Here is a 24,016-nt window from a genome sequence, read left to right as displayed (position 1 = left end):
GCATCACCGTGTACTCAAAATGTCCATAGCGAGTACCAAACGCCGTCTTCCACTCATCACCCGGCCGAACCCTGACGAGGTTGTAAGCTCCACGCAGGTCCAGTTTCGTGAAGATCTTAGCCTCCCGGAGTCGGTCCAAGAGTTCGGGGATGAGGGGCAGCGGGTAACGATTGCGCACCGTGATGGCGTTAAGTTTTCTATAATCGCAGCAAAGCCGTAATTCGCCCGACTTCTTCTTGACGAAGAGCACGGGTGCAGACACTGGCGAGGGTGAGGGCCGGATGAAACCGCGAGCCAAATTCTTCTCCAGAAAGTCCCGCAATGCAGCCAACTCGGGGTCCGACATGGAGTACAAACGCCCCACTGGGAGAGGCGCATCAGGGACTAAATCAATGGGGCAGTCATAGGGCCTGTGCGGGGGTAATTGATCCACCTCTGTCTCGCTGAACACATCAGCAAAGTCGGACAGTTCAGGAGGCAAGGAAACCCCTGGGGAACCCTCCACCTGGCTGGCACAGATATGGCGGGAGTGGTCCACACACTGCAAGCTTGGGAAGGTGACCACGTTCTGTGACCAATAGATCTGTGGGTCATGCGCCTGGAGCCACGCCAGTCCCAGGACCACGGGGAAATGCAGATCTGAGGTGATATAGAACTGGATGGCCTCCACATGGGAACTGATGGCCATACATAATGGTTGCGTGGTGGCCGTAATAGGCCCAGACAGGAGCACTCGACCATCGATAGTCTCCACTAACATGGGCGGATCCACCGGGCACTGGGGAACAGCCCATTTGGCCACAAATGCTGAGTCCATAAAATTTGTGGTGGCCCCAGAGTCAATTAAGGCATGGACTGGAATCCCCTCTGGCTTGCCAGGAAGGATCAGACGTGCCTCCAAAATCAAATGCCGTGGAGGTCCACAGGCAGCATCGGAAAGACGTCGCTCAGTGTTGTTGTGGGACGCCCGATCTATCACACCGTCTAGATCGGGCTCGGGGCGTTTCCCGACAGAAAAGTAGGGGACTTTCTCAGGGCAGGCTCGGTCACTGATGCCCGCTGTCGCTTCTTTGGGCAAAAAGCAGCCAAATGCCCAGGGTCCCCACAGTAAAAACACAACCCCCCGATCATCGTCTGTTCATTTCAGTCACCGATAGACGAGACCTGACGGCACCCAGCTCCATTGGCTCCTCCCTTTGAACTGGGGGCTCACGCACAACAGGGGCTGCAGGGGTCTGTGGGGTGGCATGGCGACTCCTTCGCTGCTGCAACTGAGCATCGATCCGCAGGCAGAGATGGATCAGCCCATTCAGGTCTGAGGGAATATCCACACGGGCCAGCTCATCCAACATCTCCTCCGACAATCCATCCTGGAAGGCATCCACAAGCGCAGCCTCATTCCAGGCGGAATCCTGGCTAAGCAGCAAAAAATCGCTGATATAGCCCTGTAGGGGGCGTTGACCCTGCCTCAGAGCTTTCAGGCGTCGAGTAGCAGTCTGCGTCTTAATAGGGTCCTCATACATCAGACGCATATGATCACAAAACCCCACAAAGTTGTCCAACAATGGGCTAGATTGAGCCAGCAGAGGCGTGCCCCAACGAGCTGCATCACCTGAAAGAAGGCTTAACACAAACCCCACCTTATCCCGGTCAGTGGGGAAATCAGCTGCTCTCACGCTGATAAAGAGCTGGCATTGTCCCAGGAAAGCAGGAAACAGTTCTGGAGTGCCTGTAAATTTATCCGGCATTGCAACTTGGCATTTTCTCCTGGGTGGGGGTGATGGTGAGGGTGCAGCATGAACCTGAGCTTGCAGTTGAGCCACCTGAGCTGCCAGCAAAGTGAGTTGCTGGGTGAGCTGGGCATTCTCAGCACGTAGCTGCTCCATAATATTAGTAAGGCAGCCTGCTAAGGGGCATTAGCATGTCCCATTTCCTAGCCAGGTTTGTGAATTAGCCTGTAACTATAGGCTGCGAGAAAGATGGACCACCTTAGGATCTGTGGGGAGAGGATCTGAGGGATGTTTGTCTGTAGTGAACAGATCCAGAAGTGGCTTGTGGTCCATAAAGACCATGAATTTGCAACCATACAGGAAGTCATGAAATTTTTTGATGCTGGCCACGATGGCCAATGCCTCTTTATTGATCTGAGCTTGGCTCCCATCAGCAATTAGATGGCTTAAGACAGCTCCTATTCCATAAGGCGAGGCATCACATGCAATGCTGATAGGCAGCTTCTCATTATAATGTGTTAGGATGGAGTTTGATGACAGCAGTGATTTGACTGCTCTAAAACTTTGCTCTTGGACACTTGTCCACTGTCATTGTGCCTTCTTATCCAAGAGCCTGTGTAAGGGCTCACCAATGCATGGTAGAAATTGAGTAATCCTAAAAATGCATGTAGCTCCCCTTTCAACTTTGGTCTAGGACACGGGTCGGCAACCCGCGGCTCCGGAGCCGCATGCGGCTCTTTAAGCCGTCTCCTGCGGCTCACAGTCCTCCTCTGCCATTCTGGAAAAAAAGTGGGAATAAAAAAGTCCCATTGAGAGAATGGGGTGGTGGTGGTTTGGGGAGCTGCGTGCGCAGCTCTCCAAACTTCCACCCCCCAGTTTGGAGAGCTGCTGCTTTCGTCAAACATGGACATGGCAGCAGCTCTCCAAACGGGCGGCGGCGGTTTCGAGAGCTGCGCGCGCAGCTCTCCAACCCGCCGCTCTTCAAACCGCCAGCGCCCCGTTTGCAGAACTGCTGCCTTCATGCATGTTTGATGAAGGCAACAGCCGTCCAACCGAGGCGGTAGAGGTTTGGAGAGCGGCGGGCTGGAGAGCTGCATGTGCAGCTCCCCAAACCTCCACCGCCCAGTTTGGAGAGCTGCTGCCTTCGTCCATGTTTGACAAGGCAGCAGTTCTCCAAATGGGCGACGGCAGTTTGGAGAGCCGCACGCGCAGCTCCGCCGCCACCTCTGCAAGCCTCCGCTGAGAGAATGGGGCGGTGGAAGCTTGCCACCCATTTTCTCGGCGAAGACTTCTTTCGGGGGATCCAGCCTCTGCCGCCCCCTTCTCTCAGCTGCCCAGCTGAGAGAAGGGGGTGACAGAGGCTGGATCCCCCGAAAGAAGTCTCCGCTGAGACAAGAGAATGAGGCAGTGGAGCGCTCCGCCAAGTATGGCGCAGTGGAGGCTTGCTGCCCATTCTTTCGGCGGACACTTCTTTCGGGGGATGCAGCCTCTGCCGCCTTCTCTCAGCTGGGCTCTGCCGAGACGAGAGAATGGGGCGGCAAGCCGAGAGAATGCGGTGGTGGAGCGCTCCACTGGGAGAATGGGGCGGTGGAGGCTTGCTGCCCATTTTCTCGGCGGAGACTTCTTTTGGGGGATGCAGCCTCTGCTGCCCCCTTCTCTCAGCTGCCCAGGCAGCTGAGAGAAGGGGGCGGCAGAGGCTGCATCCCCCAAAAGAAGTCTCCGCTGAAATGAGAGAATGGGGCGGTGGAGCGCTCCGCCGAGAGAATGGGATGGTGGAGGCTTGCCACCCATTCTCTCGGCAAAGACTTCTTTCGGGGGATCCAGCCTCTGCCACGCCACACCGCGCCAACAGCAAGCCACCCCATTCTCTCGGCGGAGTGCTCCACTGCCCCATTCTCTCAGCGGCTTGCTGCCCCATTCTCTCATCTCGGCAAAGCCCAGCTGAGAAAAGGGGGTGACAGAGGCTGGATCCCCCGAAAGAAGTCTCCGCCGAGATGAGAGAACGGGGTGGCAAGCCGCCGAAAGAATGGGGCGGTGGAGTGCTCTGCCGAGAGAATGGGGCGGCTTGCTGTTCTCTCGGTGCAGCACGGCAGAGGCTGGATCTCCCGAAAGAAGTCTCTGCCGAGAGAATGGGCGGCAAGCCTCCACCACCCCATTCTCTTGGCAGAACGCTCCACCGCCCCATTCTCTCGGCAGCTTGCCACCCCGTTCTCTCATCTCAGCAGAGACGTCTTTCGGGGGATCCAGCCTCCGCCGCCCCATTCTCTTCGTGGAGACTTGCAGAGCTGCTTTTCTTTCGGGGCATCTAGCTGTTGATAGAAGGGGGCGGCAGAGGCTGGATCCCCCAAAAGAAAAGTAGCCGAAAGCAAGCTGAAACAGAGAGAAGGAGACTGCAAGAAGCGCGAGATCAGCGCGGGCTGAGAAACGCTGATCTCGTGTTCCTGGCAATCTCCCTCAATTTCCACTTGTGAAATTTGGGGCTGGCCTTACGGAGTTGCCAGAGCTCCCAGGAGGACGCATACACTCGGCTGCTGATCAGCCTCTTGTTTTGCGCATGCGTGCACATGTGCACTCTTTTTTGCGGCTCCCAGTTTTTTCTTTTGTGAGGGAACCGGTTCCGAGTGGCTCTTTCACTGTTTCAGCTTGCCGACCCCTGGTCTAGGAGCCTGCTGAATAGTTTTGAGCTTGGATTCAGCAGGGTATATGCCTGTGGCATCTATGTGAAAACCAAGAAACTCAGTGGAGTTCACTCCTATCTGGCATTTGCCCCTCTTAAGCTTCAGCCCCGCTTCATGGAAACTCTGAAGGCCGGCTCTGAGTCATTTGGCCAATATTTCTTCTGATTCCCCAGCTATGAGGACATCATCAAAATAAGGGCACACACCTGGGATATTTTTGAGCATGCTCTCCATCACGCTCTGAAAAAGAACTGGGGCCACACTGACCCCAAACTGCAGGCAACAAACCCTGAATGCTCCCCTGTGGGTTACTATAGTTTGGGCTTCTGCCATGGCATCGTCCACGGGCAGTTGCTAGTATGCCTGTGCCAAGTCCAGTTTGGCAAATACATGACCCCCTTTTAATGATGCCAAGATATGGCTGACTACAGGTACCAGATATGCATGCTGCTGAAGTGTTTTATTTATAGTGCACTTATAGTCTGCACAGATGCGCACCTCACCGTTGGGTTTAAGTGGTGTTACTATGGGAGTTTCCCACATACTGCTATCTAACTGGCTGCAACACCCCTTGCTGCACCAGCTTGACTAACTCTGCATCCATCTTAGGTTTGAGGGCAAAAGGCACTCTGCGAGGCTTGATCCTGATTTGGGTTACGGTTGGGCAATTGAAGCTCCCTCGTACTTGCCTAAGCTGGGGCTTGAAAACATCAGCAAATTCATGGCAGACTGACGACAAGTCTGCTGCTTGCGTTTAGTTGATGCCTGTCACATGGATGCCCAGGGCATCAAACCAGTTTAACCTGATGAGGCTTGAGCATCCACCCTTGACTACCACGATGTCAAGGGACCCTCAAACTCTTTGAACTGAACTTTAAGTGTAGCTTCACCTTTAACCGCTATGCAGGAGTTTTAAAAATCCATTAACATGAGATTTGATGACTTGAGTTTAACTCTTTTGCCACTGTGACTGCAAATGTGGTTAAAAGTTCTTTGGGAAACTATGGATAAGGCTGACCCTGTGTCCAGTTCCATGGGGCATGGAATTCCTTGAAGCTTGACTTTGAGCCTAAACTTTTCTTTTAGGGGGTTCCTGTTCTAAATATGCTCCTTCTACTGGAGCAATAACCAACTCTGTATTGCCCCAGGGCCCCTGTACCTTTCCTGGGGAATTCTTCTTGTAGAGAGTACATCTGGTGACCTTTAAAAATGATGGCATGTGGCCTTGTTTGCCACATGCCCTGCACACTGCCGTATGGAACCTGCACTCAGAGCGCCGGTGTTGACCTCCACAGCCCGCGCAGCTGGTGAAGGGAACTGCCTTGTCAAGCAGTTGCCACCCTCTTTCTGGTAGCTTCTGCAGCCAGTCAATCTCATTGTCCTCATTTATGTCATCGGCTCTTTCAGAGTCTTCATGGTGGATGGTTATTGGGCTCAGAACATTCTTGGAAGGCCATAAGGTTTTGACGGCTCCCCCGGCAGCCTCTTCTGTCATTACCTCTTTCAAGGTGTCCTGGAATATTACGGTCTCCTTTGGAAACAGCTTCTGCTGAAGGTCCCTGTTCCTCAAGCCGCATACCAGTTGGTCCCTGAGCCTTTCTTCTAGGTCTGGGAATTTGCAGAGCCTGGATGCCTGTCGTAGTGTGGCCACAAATTCAGCAGCTGACTCTCCCGGTTGCTGTTCCCTTTGTTTGAATGCATGTCTCCATGCAATGACAGAGAGCTTTGGCTCAAAGTGCTCTTTGAGTTTTTTCTTGAGGTCCGTGTAGGCGACTGACTCTAGAGTTGCTGGAACGACTAGGTTTTTGGCTATATTGAACGTCTCCTGGTTGCACACGCAAAGTAGCATTGCAGCCTTTAAGCCATCTTCACTAATTTGGTTAGCTCTTAGGTAGTTCTTGACCCTTGAGACATACGAGCTCCATCTCTCTGGGTGCGACACATCAAACTCTGATAGCTTGCCCACCTTGGCCATGGTTTGCTGTTACTGACCTCTCAATGTCTTGTGCTGCTAAGGGCTTCTGTGTTGAACCTAGGGACAGATCCCTTAGTATGCGGATGCCTACAGCGTGGCTTGCTGGCAGGCAGAGGGGGGAACGTAGTTCCTACCAGGGCGCTGATGCCTGGTCTTTCCCCCAGTGACTCTTAGCTCTCTCTTACTTAGCAGCACATCCCATCCTCGTCACCACTGCTAAATACTGGGATCTTTTGAGGCATTGATGAGGTGAAGGTGAAAGTAACAGAAAATTTATTAGGTTAACACAGAAGCGGCTCTAACAGCCGCCTTGACATCTATTTATATGGACCACTGATAGGTGGCAGCCAATGAATTTTAAGCAATTCTCCCACCCAAAAATACAAGCTTGTAAACTTGCAGACAGGCAATTAACTTTCAGACAACACAGTCGTTATTCAATTATAATGGCCCATATAATTTACTTTAATACATTACAGTTACCACTGTCAAAGCCCTATATCAGGGGTGTCAAACTTGCAATGTCATGTGATGCGTTGTGATGTATCATGACTTTTTTTCCATTGCCAGCAATGGGGTGGGTGCGGTTTCACCATGACGCATACGGCCCACAGGCTGGCAGTTTGATACCCCTGGCTTATATGATTCATGGGTTGGATATTTACAGAATTGTCTTCTTCCAAAACATCTGTTCACCCAATACTGTCAAACAAAACAAACTCTCTCCATGTCCTTTGTTCAGGTAATGCCATCTACAGGTGCTACAATAGTATGCCTTCTCTATTGTTCATCCACTTGTTTGGAACAGCAGTCTCCCAGACCTTCAAATGGCCCATTCCCTGTTGGTGTTTAAAAAGGATCTTATGTTTCCCTAAAAAAAATGGACATAGTTTCCGTAGTGAGGGTATATAAAGTATAGTCTACAATTATCTCTAGGGTCTTATACTGTGATTTTATGGCTTTAATATCATGTTTTGTTTTAATCTGAGATATGGAAAGGGAACTGAATACTACTTCATCTATGTAGTTGGAGTGGACTATAAACTGCATAAAATAAACCAACAAACAATTATGTGCAGACAGCTGCAAGAGCTTACCATAGAGTGTAACAGTTTTATTACTTGTAAGAAAGGTATTGGGCATGAAACAACATTGCCTTATGAAGTAACATCTTTAATGCTTTGCAAAATCTTAAAAGCTGCTAGTTCTCTGAACATTTGTTCAGATATATTTAAGTATTAATTATAATATAAAATGAATGTTCCACCAGAATATAATCTACAGACATATTATGCCATAATTTTAAATATTTTAAAGTAGAATATCTGTCAGAATCCATTCCTAAGGAGGGGGAGAGAAGACAGGATGTCAATTGGCCATCTCTATCCCTTTGATGCAAGGTTTGTTTATTTAGCCTGCCTAGAAGCCATCACAAAGGACCAGGTGAAAAAACCCTTGGAACTAAGAACAAAGAAAGAGGGAGGGGGAGATTCTGGTTTGTATCTCCAATTGGAATGTGAAGGGGAAGAAGTAACAATGTTGCAAATGTACTGATGTTTTCTCTTTTCCAATGAGGGGTTTTGACACATGAAACGTAACTGATCTGGGACTGACCAAATGGACTGAAGAGAGGGGTTTTTACTTTAAAACTATCGATCTGTGAGACAGTTTCCAGATCCTGTCTAGATTATCCACTGTCAGCCATGTTTTAGTAAAAGTTCCTGTTTGGATAATCCTGTCTCCAAGAGTTCTTTTTTCTTAAGATGTGGATTGGGGTGGGTTCTGATATTAGACAGGATCTGCATTAAGAGTCAACTTGGAAGGGAGAACCTTACTGGGAGACTTTGTAAAAAAATACAATGTCTACCGATGAAACAAGGGGGGAGGAAAGCCCCATGGAAAGGGAACTTTCCCCCCAAACAAAACCCCACCAATGATCGGAAGCTGAAGTGTCATATTCGTCTGGGGAAGTGGTGGTGGAGGCACATGACCACAAGCCATGGTGGCCGATGGGCATTGGAAGGAAAAGCGAGTGGGAAAAGGCATTGAGGAAAGTGACCCTGAGGCGGGGTGGCCACCAACCTGAATGGAGGCAAGAGATGGAGAGCCCCCTGTACGTCAGTGAAGAGGAGTGGATCCTAGAGAAAGCTATTGACCTGATGAAGAAAACCCTTAGCTCACTAAGAGAGGAGAAACCTGAATACCACAGCCAAAGCAATGCCTGGGGCTGCAACTGGAAAGACAGTGGGGGGGATCCAGAACCTGCAACTCCACTGGACCAGGAGCTGCCACCTCAGCAGCACCCACCTCCCGCCGAACCACAGACGGGGATCAGAATGAGGGCCAATACTGCCCGCTGCATAGACACCGATCCATCCAAAGACTACCACCCTGGAAGCAAAATTCAGGGAGAGCCACCACACTTGGGGTTTTTCCTAACCCAAGTCCCTAGCTCTATGGAAGAATACAGACGGGACATCCCCAGTGACAAAGCCCACATCCGCATCATGCAATCTGCCCTAGACAGACCAGCTGCAGACTGGGTAGTGAACCTGCATGACTCCAATGCCCCAGAACTCAATGACTTCAAGTGATTCATGTCATGCTTGAGGAGGCGGTATGAGGACCCTTTGGCTGATTGTAAGGCCCAGGAGATAATCAAAACTGTGAGGCAGGGCAGATGGCTGGTGGCTGAATATACTCAAGAATTCCGAGCCATTGCCATCAAGCTGAACTGGCCGGAAGACATCCTCCTTAGCCATTTCAAAGACAGGCTAAACTACAACCTGTATGACACTTGCCTGCCTCGAGGAGACCCACACCATCTCGATGACTGGTATGTCCTGGCAGAGGAGGTAGAGATAGAGCTACTAAAAAGGCACTGATGGGGAAAACCATGGGGCCGCTGCCCAAGCAAACATGTGAGCCGCTGCCCAAGCAAACATGTGAGCCAGTGAAAACACTGTCCATGGCTAAGAAATCAACAGGCTGTTTCAAATGCAGGACACAGGGTCACTGTGCCACAGAATGCCGCTCAAAAACCCCTCAGTGCAAATCAGAGGCATCACCCTGCAGGAGACCAGGGAAGTCCCAAGGCAAGCCAAAAGAACCTGCCATGAGGAGACAGAGGCTGTAGAGTCCCCAAACCCTGCCAAGGACTGGGAGGGGATTCCAGCCTACACCACAGGGGTGGTGGACACCTCGGAAGACAGCTCAGAGAGAGAAACATTGGTAAGTGGATCCATTCCACCCTTCCTTAAGACAGTGATTATATTAGCTTCCTCCATGCCTGAAGCTGTCAAAGTAAAAGCCCTAAAAGACTCTGGCTGCACCTGCTGCCTCATCAGCCCGTCGCTGGTGGAGAATTTGGGCATTCCAGTGAGGAGACTATAACAACCAATTTCTTTTGGCCAGTTAGATGGGTCCATAGCAGGGGGGGTTCCAGCTACTCTAGCCACCTTACCAGTTCACCTGTCCCTGGGTACTCATGAGGAAGACATAATGTTTGTAGTGATCCCAGGCATGGAATGCCCAATGATATTAGGACTAGAATAGCTGAAGATATGGAACCCCTGGGTAAATTGGAGGACAGCAGAACTCAACTTCCCGGAGGGAGAGCATAGGAACGTAAAATCCCAAAGCACCCCCCAACCCAAAGAGAGGAGACAGCATCAGTGGCGGAAGAGAAGGGGTTACCAGAAATACCAGAGGAATACAGGGACCTTGCTGACGTTTTCAGTGAGGAACGGGCAGATGAGCTTCCCCCCCCCACTGGCCCACAGACTGCGCTATAGAATTCAAACCTGGGGCAAAACTCTCAAAGCCCAGGATGTATGGCATGAGCTCAAAAGAAATGGTGGAGATGGAAAGATTCATTTAAAAAACCTAGAAAGGGCAGTTATTGAGCTTGCCAAACCCAAAGTGGCCACCCCGGTCCTGTTCAGGGAGAAGAAGGATGGCACTCTTCGTTTGTGCATGGATTATAGATTTCTTAACACAATTAGCGAATGTAATCTGTATCTCCTACCTCTAATGAAGGATATGCTATCCCACCTATCGAAAGGAAGGATTTTTACCAAGCTAGACCTGAGAGAAGCATACTACTGCATTAGGATTAAAGAAGGAGATGAACCTGTAATCCCAGCACTGAAGGAATGGATTGCACAATTAGAAAACATCTGGCCAATCATTAGGAAAGCTTTAGACAAAGCTAGACAAGCATACAAAACACAAGCAGACAAAAAAAAAGAGTCAATCCCAAACCATTCCACAAAATACCTTTAATCCCTACAACCCTGTAAAAAACTCAGACCAAAATGTATTGGACCTTTTCCAATTAAAAGAATCATAAACCCAGTAACAGTAGAATTAGAATTACCCAATTTTTTTAAGCAGATACACCCAATTTTTCACTGCAGTTTACTAAAAAGAGAACAACAGTCACACCTACAAACAACACCCCCCCACACACACACACCTCCTTTTATGATGGAAGGAGAACAACACTTTGAGGTGAAAGAAATCCTGGATTCTAGGAAACACCATGGAGCAATTCAATATCTAGTAGCTTGGAAATACCTTCCCTCCTCAGAAAATGAGTGGGTCAATAAACATCACATTAGAGCACCTAAGTTGCTTAAGAAGTTTCATACAGAATATCCTAACAAACTGGGCTAACATTTACATTTTGTTTCCTCTACAGGTGGACCTCTCTCTCTTTTAAAAGGAGATTGTCAGAATCCATTTATATTTCATTTCTAATTCCTTTTTCTGTGCAAACTTAAATCTCACCTCTTACTGGATTCTGCCATTCCTAAGGAGGGGAAGAGAAGACAGGATGTTAATTGGCCATCTCTATCCCTTTGATGCAAGGTTTATTTATTCAGCATGCCTGAAGGCCATCACAAAAGACCAGGGGAAAAAACCCCTGGAACTAAGAAGAACAAAGAAAGAGGGATGGGGGTATTCTGGTTTATATCTCCACTTGGAATGTGAAAGGGAGGAAGTAACAATGTTGCAAATGTACTGATGTTTTCTCTTTTCCCACAAGGGGTTTTGACACATGAAACTTAACTGATCCGGGACTGTCCAAATTAACTGAGGGGAGGGGTTTTTACTTGAGGACACTTTAAAAGTATCTATCTGTGAGATAATTTCCAGATCCTGTCTAGATTATTCACTGTCAACCATGTTTTAGTAAAAGTTCCTGTTTGGACAATCCTGTCTCCAAGAGTTCTTTCCTAAGGTGTGGATTGGGGTGGGTTCTGATAATATCTTTGATAATGGCAGTTGTTGCAAAACAATGCTTATGATATCTTCTTTACAATGAAGATGTTCTGTTGTCTTTATAATCAGGATAGAATTGAATGCTTTACTCTTTGAAAGCATATTTCATTGAAAGAATTGGACTTCTTAAAAAACAGTTAATGGAATCACACATCATACTAAGTTTTGTTAATTATGGATTGCTGAATAAGCAATAATTGACAGAATGTACACAAGGTAAACTGTAAACTATAATTCATATAAATAATGGCTGAGTTTTTATAATATTGTTTTTTGAAAAAGGAAAATACAGCTGCCATATTGTGATGTGTGAATTCAAGTCTGATAATTTGCAGAATGTGTATAAAAATACTTGATTTACTTATGAAAATATTTAAAACAGGCTTGTAAATTAGAGCAGGGTTTATTAAGCAACCTTTTAAGCATATTAAAAATGATGTAATATCTTTAAAAAAAGTTTTAACACATTACCATTAGGCTCAGTATTTTTTTTCTCCCATTTATCACGTTGCTGAAGCCATTCATCGCCATAACCACTGCTAATCAGTTTGCTGAAGTTTATAGGTTCATTTTTTTTATGAGCAGGCCTTCATAGAAAATAAGAAATAATTAAATTAAAACTAGGTCTAATATATTTTTCATAGTAATAATTATGATCAAATAATTGTACATAATTTCAAAAACAAAGCAAAAAGAAAAATTGAATACCTATTTCTCTATTATGGATAACAATAACAGTAAATAATTTGAGAAAACATTATTCCATTATTGAAGGCCCAATAATTAGTGGAACTGAAAAATAAAATGTCAAACTATTTCACAGAAGTTTTCCCAAGTAGGTAAATTGAGCAACAGACATATCATTATGTCTAAACTTCTATTTTGTGGTTTGTATGTACATTCTCTTTGTAACATGCAGATTATTACAACTCTTGTTTTACTTCTTTCGTTTAGTTGTTTAATTATCAGTTATTCTGTGAAATTTATTTCTAAAATTGTATAAAAAATTCTTCTAATCCAAAGATACGTAATTAGCAGCACAGTTCTTTGAACAAATGACAAAAACCAATATTTGTACAAATCCGTTATTTTATATGTTGTTGATTACACCCTCCCTTTCAGTAGTGAAAGGGGGAAAAAACTGTTAAAAAGTTCAGAGAACCCAACTACAATTAATGCAAGTAAGGATAATCCTTGATTTACCATCATATTGGATTCTGCCCATTACGATCATAAGTGGTGACAGTTATAAAAGGATCATCGTGTAATTGACCCAATTTTACAGACTTTTTTGTGGCAGTCACTAAGCAAATCACTATAGTTGTTAAGTGAACCCATGGTTGTTAAGCGAACTTACTTTGCTATGGGGTATTTTTTCTGAAAACCAAAAATAAATGCTGGCTTTCACCAAAACCCCAGAAATTGCAGTCATGTAACTGCAGGACACTGCAAACAGCCATAAATGCAGGTGGGTTGCCAAGTGCCTGCAATGTAAAAATGTTATCACACCTCTCCCAGCCATCATAAATTCGGAACTAGGCTGCAAGTGCCTTTTGGGGGGGTCCACTGCAATGTCAGAAGTGACCAGTTGTAATCATCTGTACAGTCAAACTCATCAAAATAGTAACAGTCAAATTTTTATGTATATTGATTTTGTCATGTTTGTTTAACATAATTAGTATCCACAAGTACCAAAAATAAACTAATGTACTCATGAAATATGAATGGATGTTTCAAATATTGTTTTAAAATATGTAATAGTGAAAAATTAGGGAAGCAATTTAAAGCATAGCAGGCATTAACATTCCACATCTGATCAAGCATATATGTCCAGGGAGTCTTCAGTTAATATTCACTTATTCAGCAGCAAGTTAGTAGCAGCAGAATCAAAGAGTTATAAATCTGAATCAGAAAGGCTGCAAGGGAATATCTATTTGCACCAACTCTGTGAAATTACTGTGAGGGCAACTGGCCCGACCAGAAAACATCCATAGTTTGAAAGCAGCAATAATTCATCCTTGATATTACCAATATTACCAAGAATATTCTATCCTTGATAAGTGCTTGTGTGATTGCAATTTTATTTTAGAATGTCTGGCTTTGCTCAGTGCAACACTTGTTTGCAGTTGTCTTTTGTTTTACTCTTTTTAATTTTGAATACTATCCTGTTTTAAGCTGACTGCTAGTTTACATGGACAGATTATTTATCTGAAGTCTTTAGTCTATTCCAGTCCCCCATCATAATAACAGATTTATAATCCAATTCGATTAGTCTTTGATGTAAAAATTTAAAAAACTTTTGCTGTTGTTGATTTGGAGCATATAATCCAATAAGAAGAACTTTCTTTCCTTGTAACATCAGTTCAATACTAACATATCTCCCTTGTTTATCCGATTCAATTAATCTAGCCGAAAAATCTTTTCTTAGATAAATGACCACTCCAACCTTCTTCTCCGGAGCCCAGGCTGCAAAATGTGTTCCCATCCAGGAATTAACCAAAAGCCTTTGGTCCTTTAATGCAATATGAGTCTCTTGTAAGCAAACAATATCATTTTTATGTTGTTTCAAATAGTAAAATACTTTCTTTCTTTTCTGTGGTGAGTTTAAACTATTAACATTCCATGTCAGGAACTTCACCATCTCTGGTGACCAGGAGCCTTTGGAACATGACCTGAAGATCACCTGTTGCTCTCTTCGGGCATGCTCCTCCCTCAGGCTCTGAAACAGCCGCATCTTGCGTAGTTAAACCAGATACAAGCTTCTGTTTTTGCTCTTTTTCCTTATGCTTGTATGCAGACCTAGTCATCCTCTGTTCTCTTGGGTCCTCCTTTAACACCAAACTCTGCTCCATAGTCTCAGCCTGTTGCATCTCCTCAAGAGGCAGTGACATTGCCCCTTCACTCAACTGTTCTTCTGTTCTTTTAACTCGAGGAGACGGTGGTGAACCTGCTTTAAGGACCTTAGTATAAAAATCTTTTGCTTTTGAAATTGTGTTCAACCTATACCTCGTACCTACATAATTTACCACAATGGGTATTTCCCATCTAAACTGAATTTGTCGCTTCTTAAGCTCATCAGACAAAAAGGCGAAGTCTTTCCTTTTTCTAAGAATTTTTTGGGGTATCTCCTTTAAAATTATAATATCTTGGCCTGCAATTTGGAATCTTTCCCGGTAAAAAGCTTGGATGATTGCATTTCTAGTTGATCTCCTGGAGAAGTAAATCACTACATCTCTAGGTAAATTTTTCTGTTTAGCAATCCAGGAATTAACCCTAAATGTTTTATCCATCTCTTTAACTAATTCTTCAGGTTTACATTTCAAGACAGGAGCCACTGCCTGCGCCACTTCCCATTCCAAATCTTCTTTAGGGTTCTCTCTCAAACCCCTTATACGCAATGCAAACTCCATGTCTCTATATTGAGAAAAAATAATTTCATCTTCTGTTCTGTCAATTTTAATCTCTGCCTTGTCCAGTTTCTGTTCAGCACTGATAATTTTATTTTCAAAATTCTCAACATATTCCATAACTGAATCCACACGAACATCCAGGCGTTCAATGTGTGCAGCCAAACCCTGAAGTGCTAGCACTATATCCTCCCTCATCTGTTTGTTTTGATTAACAAATTCTTCCTTTGTTTCCTTTATTTCTTGCTGTAATACTTGTGTCAATACTTGTGTTGACTGCATCACAACTTGCTGTATGTCTGCCAATGTAAATCCAGGTGGTGGTGGGGATGGTGGCTGTACTGTAGGTTTCATTGTAGCTTGCCCTGCAGCTTGTGATAAAGGTGAAGAAATGGCACTTTTAGAGATTGGGGGACCTCCCCCATGCCTTGCAGCCATCTTGATTTCCTCTTTTTTCTAGCAGAATCAAAGTTCAGAAAAAAAAGGAAGAGGGAGAAAGAATAAAAGTTTTTCTCCCAAATTCCTTATCCTTCAATAATAATAATAAAAAAGGGCAAACTCTCAAATACACAAAATCCGGTACTGGTTAGAATCAGTTGCAAATTGTATCTCAAGCTATATTACAAAATGTAGCAACTTTCCAAAACTGTCAGTTCATACAAGAAAGCAACATTCCAGCGCCATTTTTGCTCTGTTTCAATCAGCTTAAAACTTGAAGAAGATAATGAGTCTGAGTTAAAGTTAAAATCCAACTTGAAAATTCAAATCCTCCTGTTTCACTCTGCCTGTTTCTCAGAGAAAAAATACTCACAGTCTTATCTAAGCAGCAGATGTAGTTGTCACATCTGGTTCCACTCCCTTATGGAAGTGAAAGCGTCCTGGGAGCGGAGAAAGCCTGGGCTCCGAGGGAACTCACCCTATCAACCCCCAAACTAAGTGAGGAATTGACAGGGAAGCTCTACCTCTACCCAGACAGGCTCGTCTCTCCCTCTTCTCCCGAGTGAGAGACTTCGGCACCACGGAACAGCTGATTTTCGCTGTCTCCTAGTGCTTAACGCTTCCCAAGGTCGGGCGGCTTCTGAAACGCCGCCATTCGGCGTGGCAGTGCTACTGGACTCATTTGAAGATAGGAAGGGATCTTCTAAAAACCCTTCTAATTATTCGGAATTGCCCAAAGCCTTTTTTGATTTGAAGGAGGATTTGGAGCTAAGAGATGTATGGCGGGAAAGGAATATGAAGGACAGAGATTTTACTTTTTTTTTTGATAGACATAAATCTTTCTCTAGGATTGATTTTATTTTAATTACTACTGATCTTCTCTCTAGGGTTAAGAATGTTAAGATTTTTCCTAGGACATTGTCGGATCATAGCCCTGTCTGGTTGGAGTTCTTTGCTGAAGATGATAATAGAAGATCCTGGAGATTGAATGAAAACCTATTCACAAATGAGGTGTTTTTGCAGAAATGTAGAGAACATCTGAAAGAATTTTTTGTTATAAATATGCATAAAGGTACATCAATGGGAATGGTTTGGGATGCTAGTAAAGCGTACATGAGAGGGGTCTTGATTTATATGAATAATGCTTATAGGTGTAAGCAAATGCAAAAACGTAAAGATCTTGAGGTAGAGATTAAATCTAAGGAGAAAGATTTTATTTTGAATCCATAGGATAATAATTTAAGGACCTCGATACATTTATTGAAAGAACAATTTAGTATGTTAATGGCTGACCAAGTAGCAACTAATTTGTGTTATGCTAAGCATAATGCCTTTTGTAACGCTAATAAGCCTGGTAGGTGGTTGGCTTATCAATTAAGGAAGAAACAGAAATTACGTACTATAGATAAAATAGAATATAAAGGAAAAGAAGTCTATCAACAAAAATTGATTAAGAGGAGTTTCTTAGATTTTTACTCAAAATTATATTCTAGAGAAAACATACAAGCTTTAGATATAGATAAATATTTACAGGAAGCATATATTCCTAGGCTTTCAAAAGAACAACAACTTGAGATGAACCGCTTAATAACATCAGAGGAAATCTCTTTAGCTATTAAACAGTTGAAAGTGGGCAAGGCCCCGGGAACAGATGGATTAACAGCAATTTATTATAAAACGTTGTTGGTTGAAATGATTGAAACTTTAAATATGTTGTTTAATGAAATTCAGACTGGAGGAGCAGTTCCTCCATCTTGGAGGACAGCCTTTGTATCATTGATTCCAAAGGACGATCAAGACCTTACTCAACCTAAAAATTATAGACCTATATCGCTTTTGAATATAGATTATAAGATCTTTGCTAAAGTATTGGCTAATAGATTAATGCAAGTTTTAAAGCAAATGATTCATAGTAATCAATCGGGATTTATATCTGGAAGGTATATGAAATATAATGTAAGACAAATTGTAAATTTGCTTGAATATTTGGATAAGAACAACCAAGTCCCTGCAGCATTGATATTTTTGGATGCAGAAAAAGCTTTTGATCAATTGAATTGGCAATTTTTATTTAGAGTTGTTGAGGAAATGAATTTTGGAGAAGGATTTTTACATTCTATTAAAGCTATATATCAACAACAAACTGCACAAATTATAATTAATGGGGGGTTAACAGAAATGTTTAAAATTGAAAAAGGTACAAGACAGGGATGCCTCCTATCACCATTGTTGTTTGTATTAACGTTAGAGATTTTATTAATTAAAATTCGAGAGTCTTCTATGATAAAGGGAATTAAAATAAAACAATGATTATAGATTGAGAGCTTTTGCTGATGACTTGGTTGTGACATTATCTCAACCGATACAATCGGTTATTAGATTTGATGGAAATTATAACTCAGTATGGCAAGGTTTCAGGGTTTAAGGTAAATAGTAATAAGACTAAGATATTGTCTAAGAATATGTCTATGAGTGAAAAGGAAATGTTAATTAAATTAACAGGTTTGAAATAGTAAAAAAGGTTAAGTATTTAGGAGTGTATATTGCAGCTTCAAATGCAAAATTATATAAGAATAACTATGAAACACTATGGTTGAAGATACAAAAGGATTTAAATAATTGGAAAAAATTACAATTATCTCTATTGGGAAGAATCGCAGCTGTTAAAATGAATGTTCTGCCGAAGTTTCTTTTTTTGTTTCAAATGATACCTATATTGAAAAAGATGCCAACCTTGATCAATGGCAGAAGGGTATTAATAAATTTATCTGGGTGGGGAAGAAACCAAGAGTTAAATTTAAAATTCTGCAAGATGCTAGGGAAAGAGGGGGACTCAAGGTGCCTAACTTGAAATTGTATTATGATGCGGTGGTCATGACATGGGTTAGCGATTGGCTTAATTTAATAAAAGAATACTCCACCTTGAGGGTTGGGATTTGGTATATGGATGGCATGCATATTTGCTTTATGATAAAAAGGTAGACAGGGCTTTTAAATCTCATATTCTTAGAAGTGCTTTGTTGCGTGTCTGGAAAAAGTATTATTATAAGTTAAATTATAAAATACCGATTTGGGGAATTCCCGGACATGCGATAGAAGGTGTATTTATGGGAGTGAGTTTGGATATGTTTTCTTATAAGGAATTACTTAGATTGGAAGGGAATAATTGGCAACTTAAATCATTAGATGAGTTAAAACAAGAAAACATAAGTTACTCTTGGTTCCAATACACCCAACTGAAAGCTAGGTGGAAGCTGGATCAGAAGGTTGGCATTACAATTACAGATGAAAACTTAGTAAAACAAATTAGAAATTTAAATCGTGCACATATAATGAGGATATATAATGTTTTAATTGAATTGGATTCAGAAACGGAATTAGGTAAAGATTGTATGATAAAGTGGGCACAAAACATACAGGAACCAATTCTGTTGGATACTTGGGAGGTAATCTGGGTTAGAAATGTTAAATTTACTCAGGCTCAAAATTTAAGAGAAAATTTTTATAAAATGTTTTATAGATGGCATTTGGATCCCAAAAAGTTGTCTAACATGTATCCTAACTTACAGTCTAACTGCTGGAGATGCGGTAGTTTAGATGCTACTTATTTTCATATGTGCTGGACTTGCAGAAATATAAAAGCTTTTTGGATTAAAATTTGGTGGAACATTCAAAAGATTTTTAAGAGAAAGATAAAGTTTCTTCCACAATTGTTTTTATTGGGTATTGTTGTAGATTGTGATACTAAAGAAATTAATTTGATGTTGAACTTGATAACAGCAGCACAGTTACTGGTGGGACAATATTGGAAGAAGGATAGTTTGCCTTCTATAGAAGAATGGGTACTTAAGGTATCGAATCTTGCAGAAATGTCTAAGATTTCTGCTTATTTGAAGGATCATTCGCAACAAAAATATATTTCAGTTTGGAGGAGATGGATAGATTATATTCAGAATAAATATGGGACTAAAAAGTTCCATTTAGCTTATGAGTAGATTTTAGATTTTTATTAACTTTAGTATTGATTATATTTTTGTTTAAGTTATTATTATTATGTTTTTAATAATTTGAATGTATCAATGTTAAAGGGGAGTTAAAGCACATTATGAATTTGGTTAATTTTATAATGGATAATTTTAGTTAGAATATGATCGTTATATTTATGACCCTGTATTCAGCTCTGGGAAGTGGGGGGGAGGGGGGGTTTGGGGTGGGTGGATTTTGGGGATGTTTTGTAAAAGTTTTTGTAAAACTCTTTAATAAAAAAATAAAGTCTTTAGTCTGTACTCTTTAGGCTGAAATTAAGTGTCCGACTCAACCTCTGTATTCTTTTGAGTTGCCTCGCTATCAGCCCTCTCTATCACAAAGACCCTGCAGGAAAAGGGCAGTACGGACAACTATTGGATCTGGCAGAGTGAGATCTGTAGACCATAAATGCAAAGCTTTTGATTTGTCTCTGCCTAATAGACAGGGCTCTTACTGAACTTAATGCTAATAAGGTGGCAGGTTCAGCTGTTTGTGATGAAGATGACTCAACTGAGCAGGGCATTGTGGTCTGTGAGGAAGATGTTTTGGATAAGGGAAGGTATGAATCAGGTATTGCAAAATCATGTGAGGTGAGCAAGGAATCTAGAAAGAGAAGCCACTTTCTGGTTGGTGACTCAATAGTAAGAAGGGTCAATTTAGGAAAGAATGTGGAGGTTTTGAACAAAGTGAGGTGTTTGCCTGATGCTACTGACAGCAGAGAAAAGACACACATTGTCAAAAATGCTAGTAAGGATTGTGATGTTGATGTTGTTGTGAATCTTGGCACTAATGATTTATCCAAAAGATTTCCAAAACCTGCGGCAGGAACTTAGCCTTGGTGGAGCAGTGGGCTAATGCCTCCTTAAGTAACACCAGCTGCCTGCAATTAGTGCAGGTTCGCATCCCACCAGGCTCAAGGTTGACTCAGCCTTCCATCCTTCTGAGGTAGGTAAAATGAGGACCCAGATTGTTGGGGGCAATTAAGCTGACTTTGTAATAATGCCGCTTGGGGTGTGTGTGAAAGCCCTAATAAGCAGGCATATACATAGAATGAAGGCTACTGCTAAGCTTGTAAGCCGCCCTGAGTCTTTGGAGAAGGGTGGGATATAAATGGAATTAAAATAAAAATAAATAAATAAAATATGTTGTAGTCTTACTTTTTCAGATGTATTATCTATATATAAGGAGCATGTCACTGCACGTTTTTTTTTGTTCGTCAGAAAAGTTCATTTCTAACTGTACATTTTCCTTGCTTTCTGCACCTGTGGTGATAGCTTATCTGGTAACCATAGTGAATCCCATATGACCAGTTATGTTATGGTTTCAGACTGTTTAGTGCGCATGTCTAGAAAAGGTTTCTCACAGTTATTCTTGTATTGTCTTTCACTTTGCTGTTACTGTCTGTTCCATTAGGATGTAGTCAGCTAGCTCTCTTTATAATATATATTTTGCTTTCATATTTTTGTAATTAAAAGGTATTTAGTAAGATTATGCATCGTGTTTTATTTCCTTCCTTCATGCACATCATGCATCCTCTGAAGCATGGTCCTTCGCCCTCTACTAAGGTGATTTATACCTTGACATTTGGTATCGAGGATGGTTTGCTTTATGTTTTTAGAGATGCATGTTTCTGCGGCTGTTATCAGTTAGTTAGTGCTAGTGAGGCAGCGGTGATTAACTGCTGAAACATGTCAGGAAGGAAGCCATGGATGAAAAGGGAGGCTAGGAGCCTGTCTGTGGGGCATCTCACTTCAACGTTACAAACTCCGATTGCTTCAGCCACACGCCTTGGAGAAGACACACCTGCTCCTGTTGACAATGCAAGGTCAGTCACTCCTTTTTCTACTTTTCCAAGCTCCCTGGCAGCTGCTCTTGAAAATGTTCACACTCCAGGGGCTCAAGATGAATTTCAAAGGCTTGGAGCAAAACCTAAAGTTCAACCGAAGAGAATTCCTTCTGCTCCTTCAAGCCCCAAGAGAACTATGCGAGATAGGGCTATGCAAGGCTACTGTGAACAAATTGGGGTTTTTGAAAAGCATTTGCAGCAGGCAAAGGAATATATATCAATGGTTCAGCAATATGAGAGGAGTTATGAGCAAGAACCAGCCATATTGCCATGCCCACAAGAAGAAGTCATATTGCCTCCTTCTTCCCCAAAGCCAAAGTCACGCCCATCATTGAGTGTCATGCCAGAGAAATGGGAACCGGAGGCTCCTATGTCACATGATTATGGCCTGTCCCAAAGGACATACAGAGCCACAGTGATGCCTGAAGCAAATGTTATAGCACCATCTACTGGTGAAGCTGAATTAAGACATGAATTGGAGCTCTCTCTCTCGCAATTGTCCATACAGGAATCTTTGCTCAGAGATACAAGATTTCTGCCGTTATCTGAGGCTCCAGCCCCTGATGGTGCTAGGATTCCTGTTACTATTGCTTCTCCTGTTAATATTGCTTCTATGCAAGTCCCTCTACCTGGCAGAGCACAGCCATATTTATCCCACACGCAATTGCCACCGGGTTCTTATATGTGAAGGCCAGTGTCATCTGCTGTTCTGTACCAGCCTGCTACCGGCTCTGCAGAAAAAGCAGGGACAACCCCTTTACAAATGGCAAGAGGCTGGAATTAAGCCTGCCAAATTTATTAACATAAAACAGCAAAAGACACCAACCATGAAACAGGAGCTATGAAACAGGAACTAATCAAGCAGTTGCCTTCAGCAAACCAGCCCTCCCACACATTCCCCTTTTATACAGTTCAGGGCGTGGCTTCTCTCTGCCTCCTTCCGAGGTGCCCCATTGCCTTCCTCTGCTTACTCCTGATTGACTGCCTCCTGCGTTGGGCGTCCTTGAACAGGGCCAGCTGTGGGTCATCTTCATCCACGCTGTCAGGCTCACACAGCTGGGTCTCTGTCATGACCAGGTGGGAGGGGCCTGGCTGAGGGCTCTGCGGAGCCTCAAGGCCATCATCAGCAAGCTCTTCAACACCCGCCTCCTCCTCCTCTGAGTCGTCCGACCCAACTGCCGAACCCACAGGCTGACCCTGAATCACAACATCTGCAGGTTATGCTACTGCACCAGCCCCAGCGCCAGTGCCTCCTGCTGGCCAGGGTGGAATAGCAGCTCAAAGACAGTCACAGCCAGTACCAATACTACCGGCAGCTTCAATGCAACTGCCGCATGTCCAGGCACAGGCACAGATGCCACTGGTGCCCCCTGCAGGTTATGGTCAGATTGCACAACCTGCACAGCCAGTACCCCAATTGTATATTCCTCATCAGACACCTTCTATTGTACCACTGGCTGGTGACTCAAAATCACGTTTTCACAAGATGCAACTGCCCAACAAATTTGGACTCAGTTAGAGACATGTTATCGGCCTACATCAATTGAGTCTACATGTTTACTTTTGTCTGAGTTCCATGGTTCCAGATTAAAACCTGGTGAACATATTGGAGCACATTTGACTAAAATGAAAGGTATTAGAAAAGAACTGAGTGAAAAAGGCTATCCTATTGATGATTTTCAAATGATCAGCATTATCATCAATTCTTTGAATCATGAGAGGAAAGATGCTATGTCCAAGATCAATCAAGTGCCTATTGCTCAACGCACAGTGGATCATGTATGCAGAATTTTAACCGAAGAAGAGGCACTTATGCAAGCCATGCCACATTTAAGGGAACCACCTGCATCAAGAGCTTCAGCGAGGCATTCCTTCTGTGGAAGGGCCTACGTTCCAAGGATGCCAAGATGCTACATCTGCAATCGTGTGGGACATGCCACCCAGGATTGTCCCCAACGAGTTCCAGCGCCTGTCACATACCAGCCCAGAGGAACAGATTCCAGAGGAGGCAGAGGTAGAGGCGGACGACAAGGTCATGGTCGTGGTTCCAGGCGTGATCCACAAGCTCCACTTGTCACATTGGTTGTGACCAACGATCCACAGTCTCAACCAGAGTACGACAGATGACTTCTTTGGACTTTGGACAGTGGAGCAGCATTACATGTTACCTACAGAAAAGAGCTTTACACAGAGATGCACGAGCCTGAACCTGAACTTCGTGAACTTTACTCTTTTTCAAATCATCCTGTTCAGGTCATGGGAAAAGGAACTGTTTATATAGAAGAGCTCGGTGCTCTCATTCCTGATGTTTACTACGTTCCATCTGCCAGTAGTAATTTGCTTAGTCAGAGTCATTTGTCTAGGTTTTCTCATTTTCAGGTCCATCATCTTGAAAAAGCAAGTTATATAGTCAAAGATGGAGATATAGTTGCTGAAACCATGGTGATTGGTGGTGTTTATTACATAAAACCAAAGTCTACGCAGCAAGAGCAGGCAAGTATACACGTTCCAAAAAGCACAGGCCCAGAGAGAGATCCTGTTGCTACTCCAAAGGTTCCTAAAGATAATAAAAATACAAAAAAGACACAGGTTGCTCATGACAAGCCTGGGGTTCCTGATAAAAATGCTAA

At 43.4% G+C, this 24,016-nt stretch overlaps 1 protein-coding gene across 1 annotated transcript in view; it reads right to left on the bottom strand.

Annotated features, from left to right (window-relative positions):
• Positions 1-24,016, bottom strand: part of LOC308678987 (uncharacterized protein C7orf57 homolog) — a gene marked incomplete at its 3' end in the record, with an annotated part of 151,161 nt that overhangs the window by 12,746 nt on the left and 114,399 nt on the right. The window contains exon 8 of the mRNA XM_081346216.1: positions 12,141-12,256. Within this exon, the coding sequence (XP_081202342.1) occupies positions 12,141-12,256 (116 nt within the window). The remainder of the gene's footprint in view (positions 1-12,140; positions 12,257-24,016) is intronic.

The sequence above is a fragment of the Vipera berus genome (assembly GCF_964194415.1).
Source record: "Vipera berus genome assembly, chromosome: Z".
NCBI classification, from domain to species: Eukaryota; Metazoa; Chordata; class Lepidosauria; order Squamata; family Viperidae; genus Vipera; species Vipera berus.
This window is presented reverse-complemented; position numbering and strand designations above follow the sequence as displayed.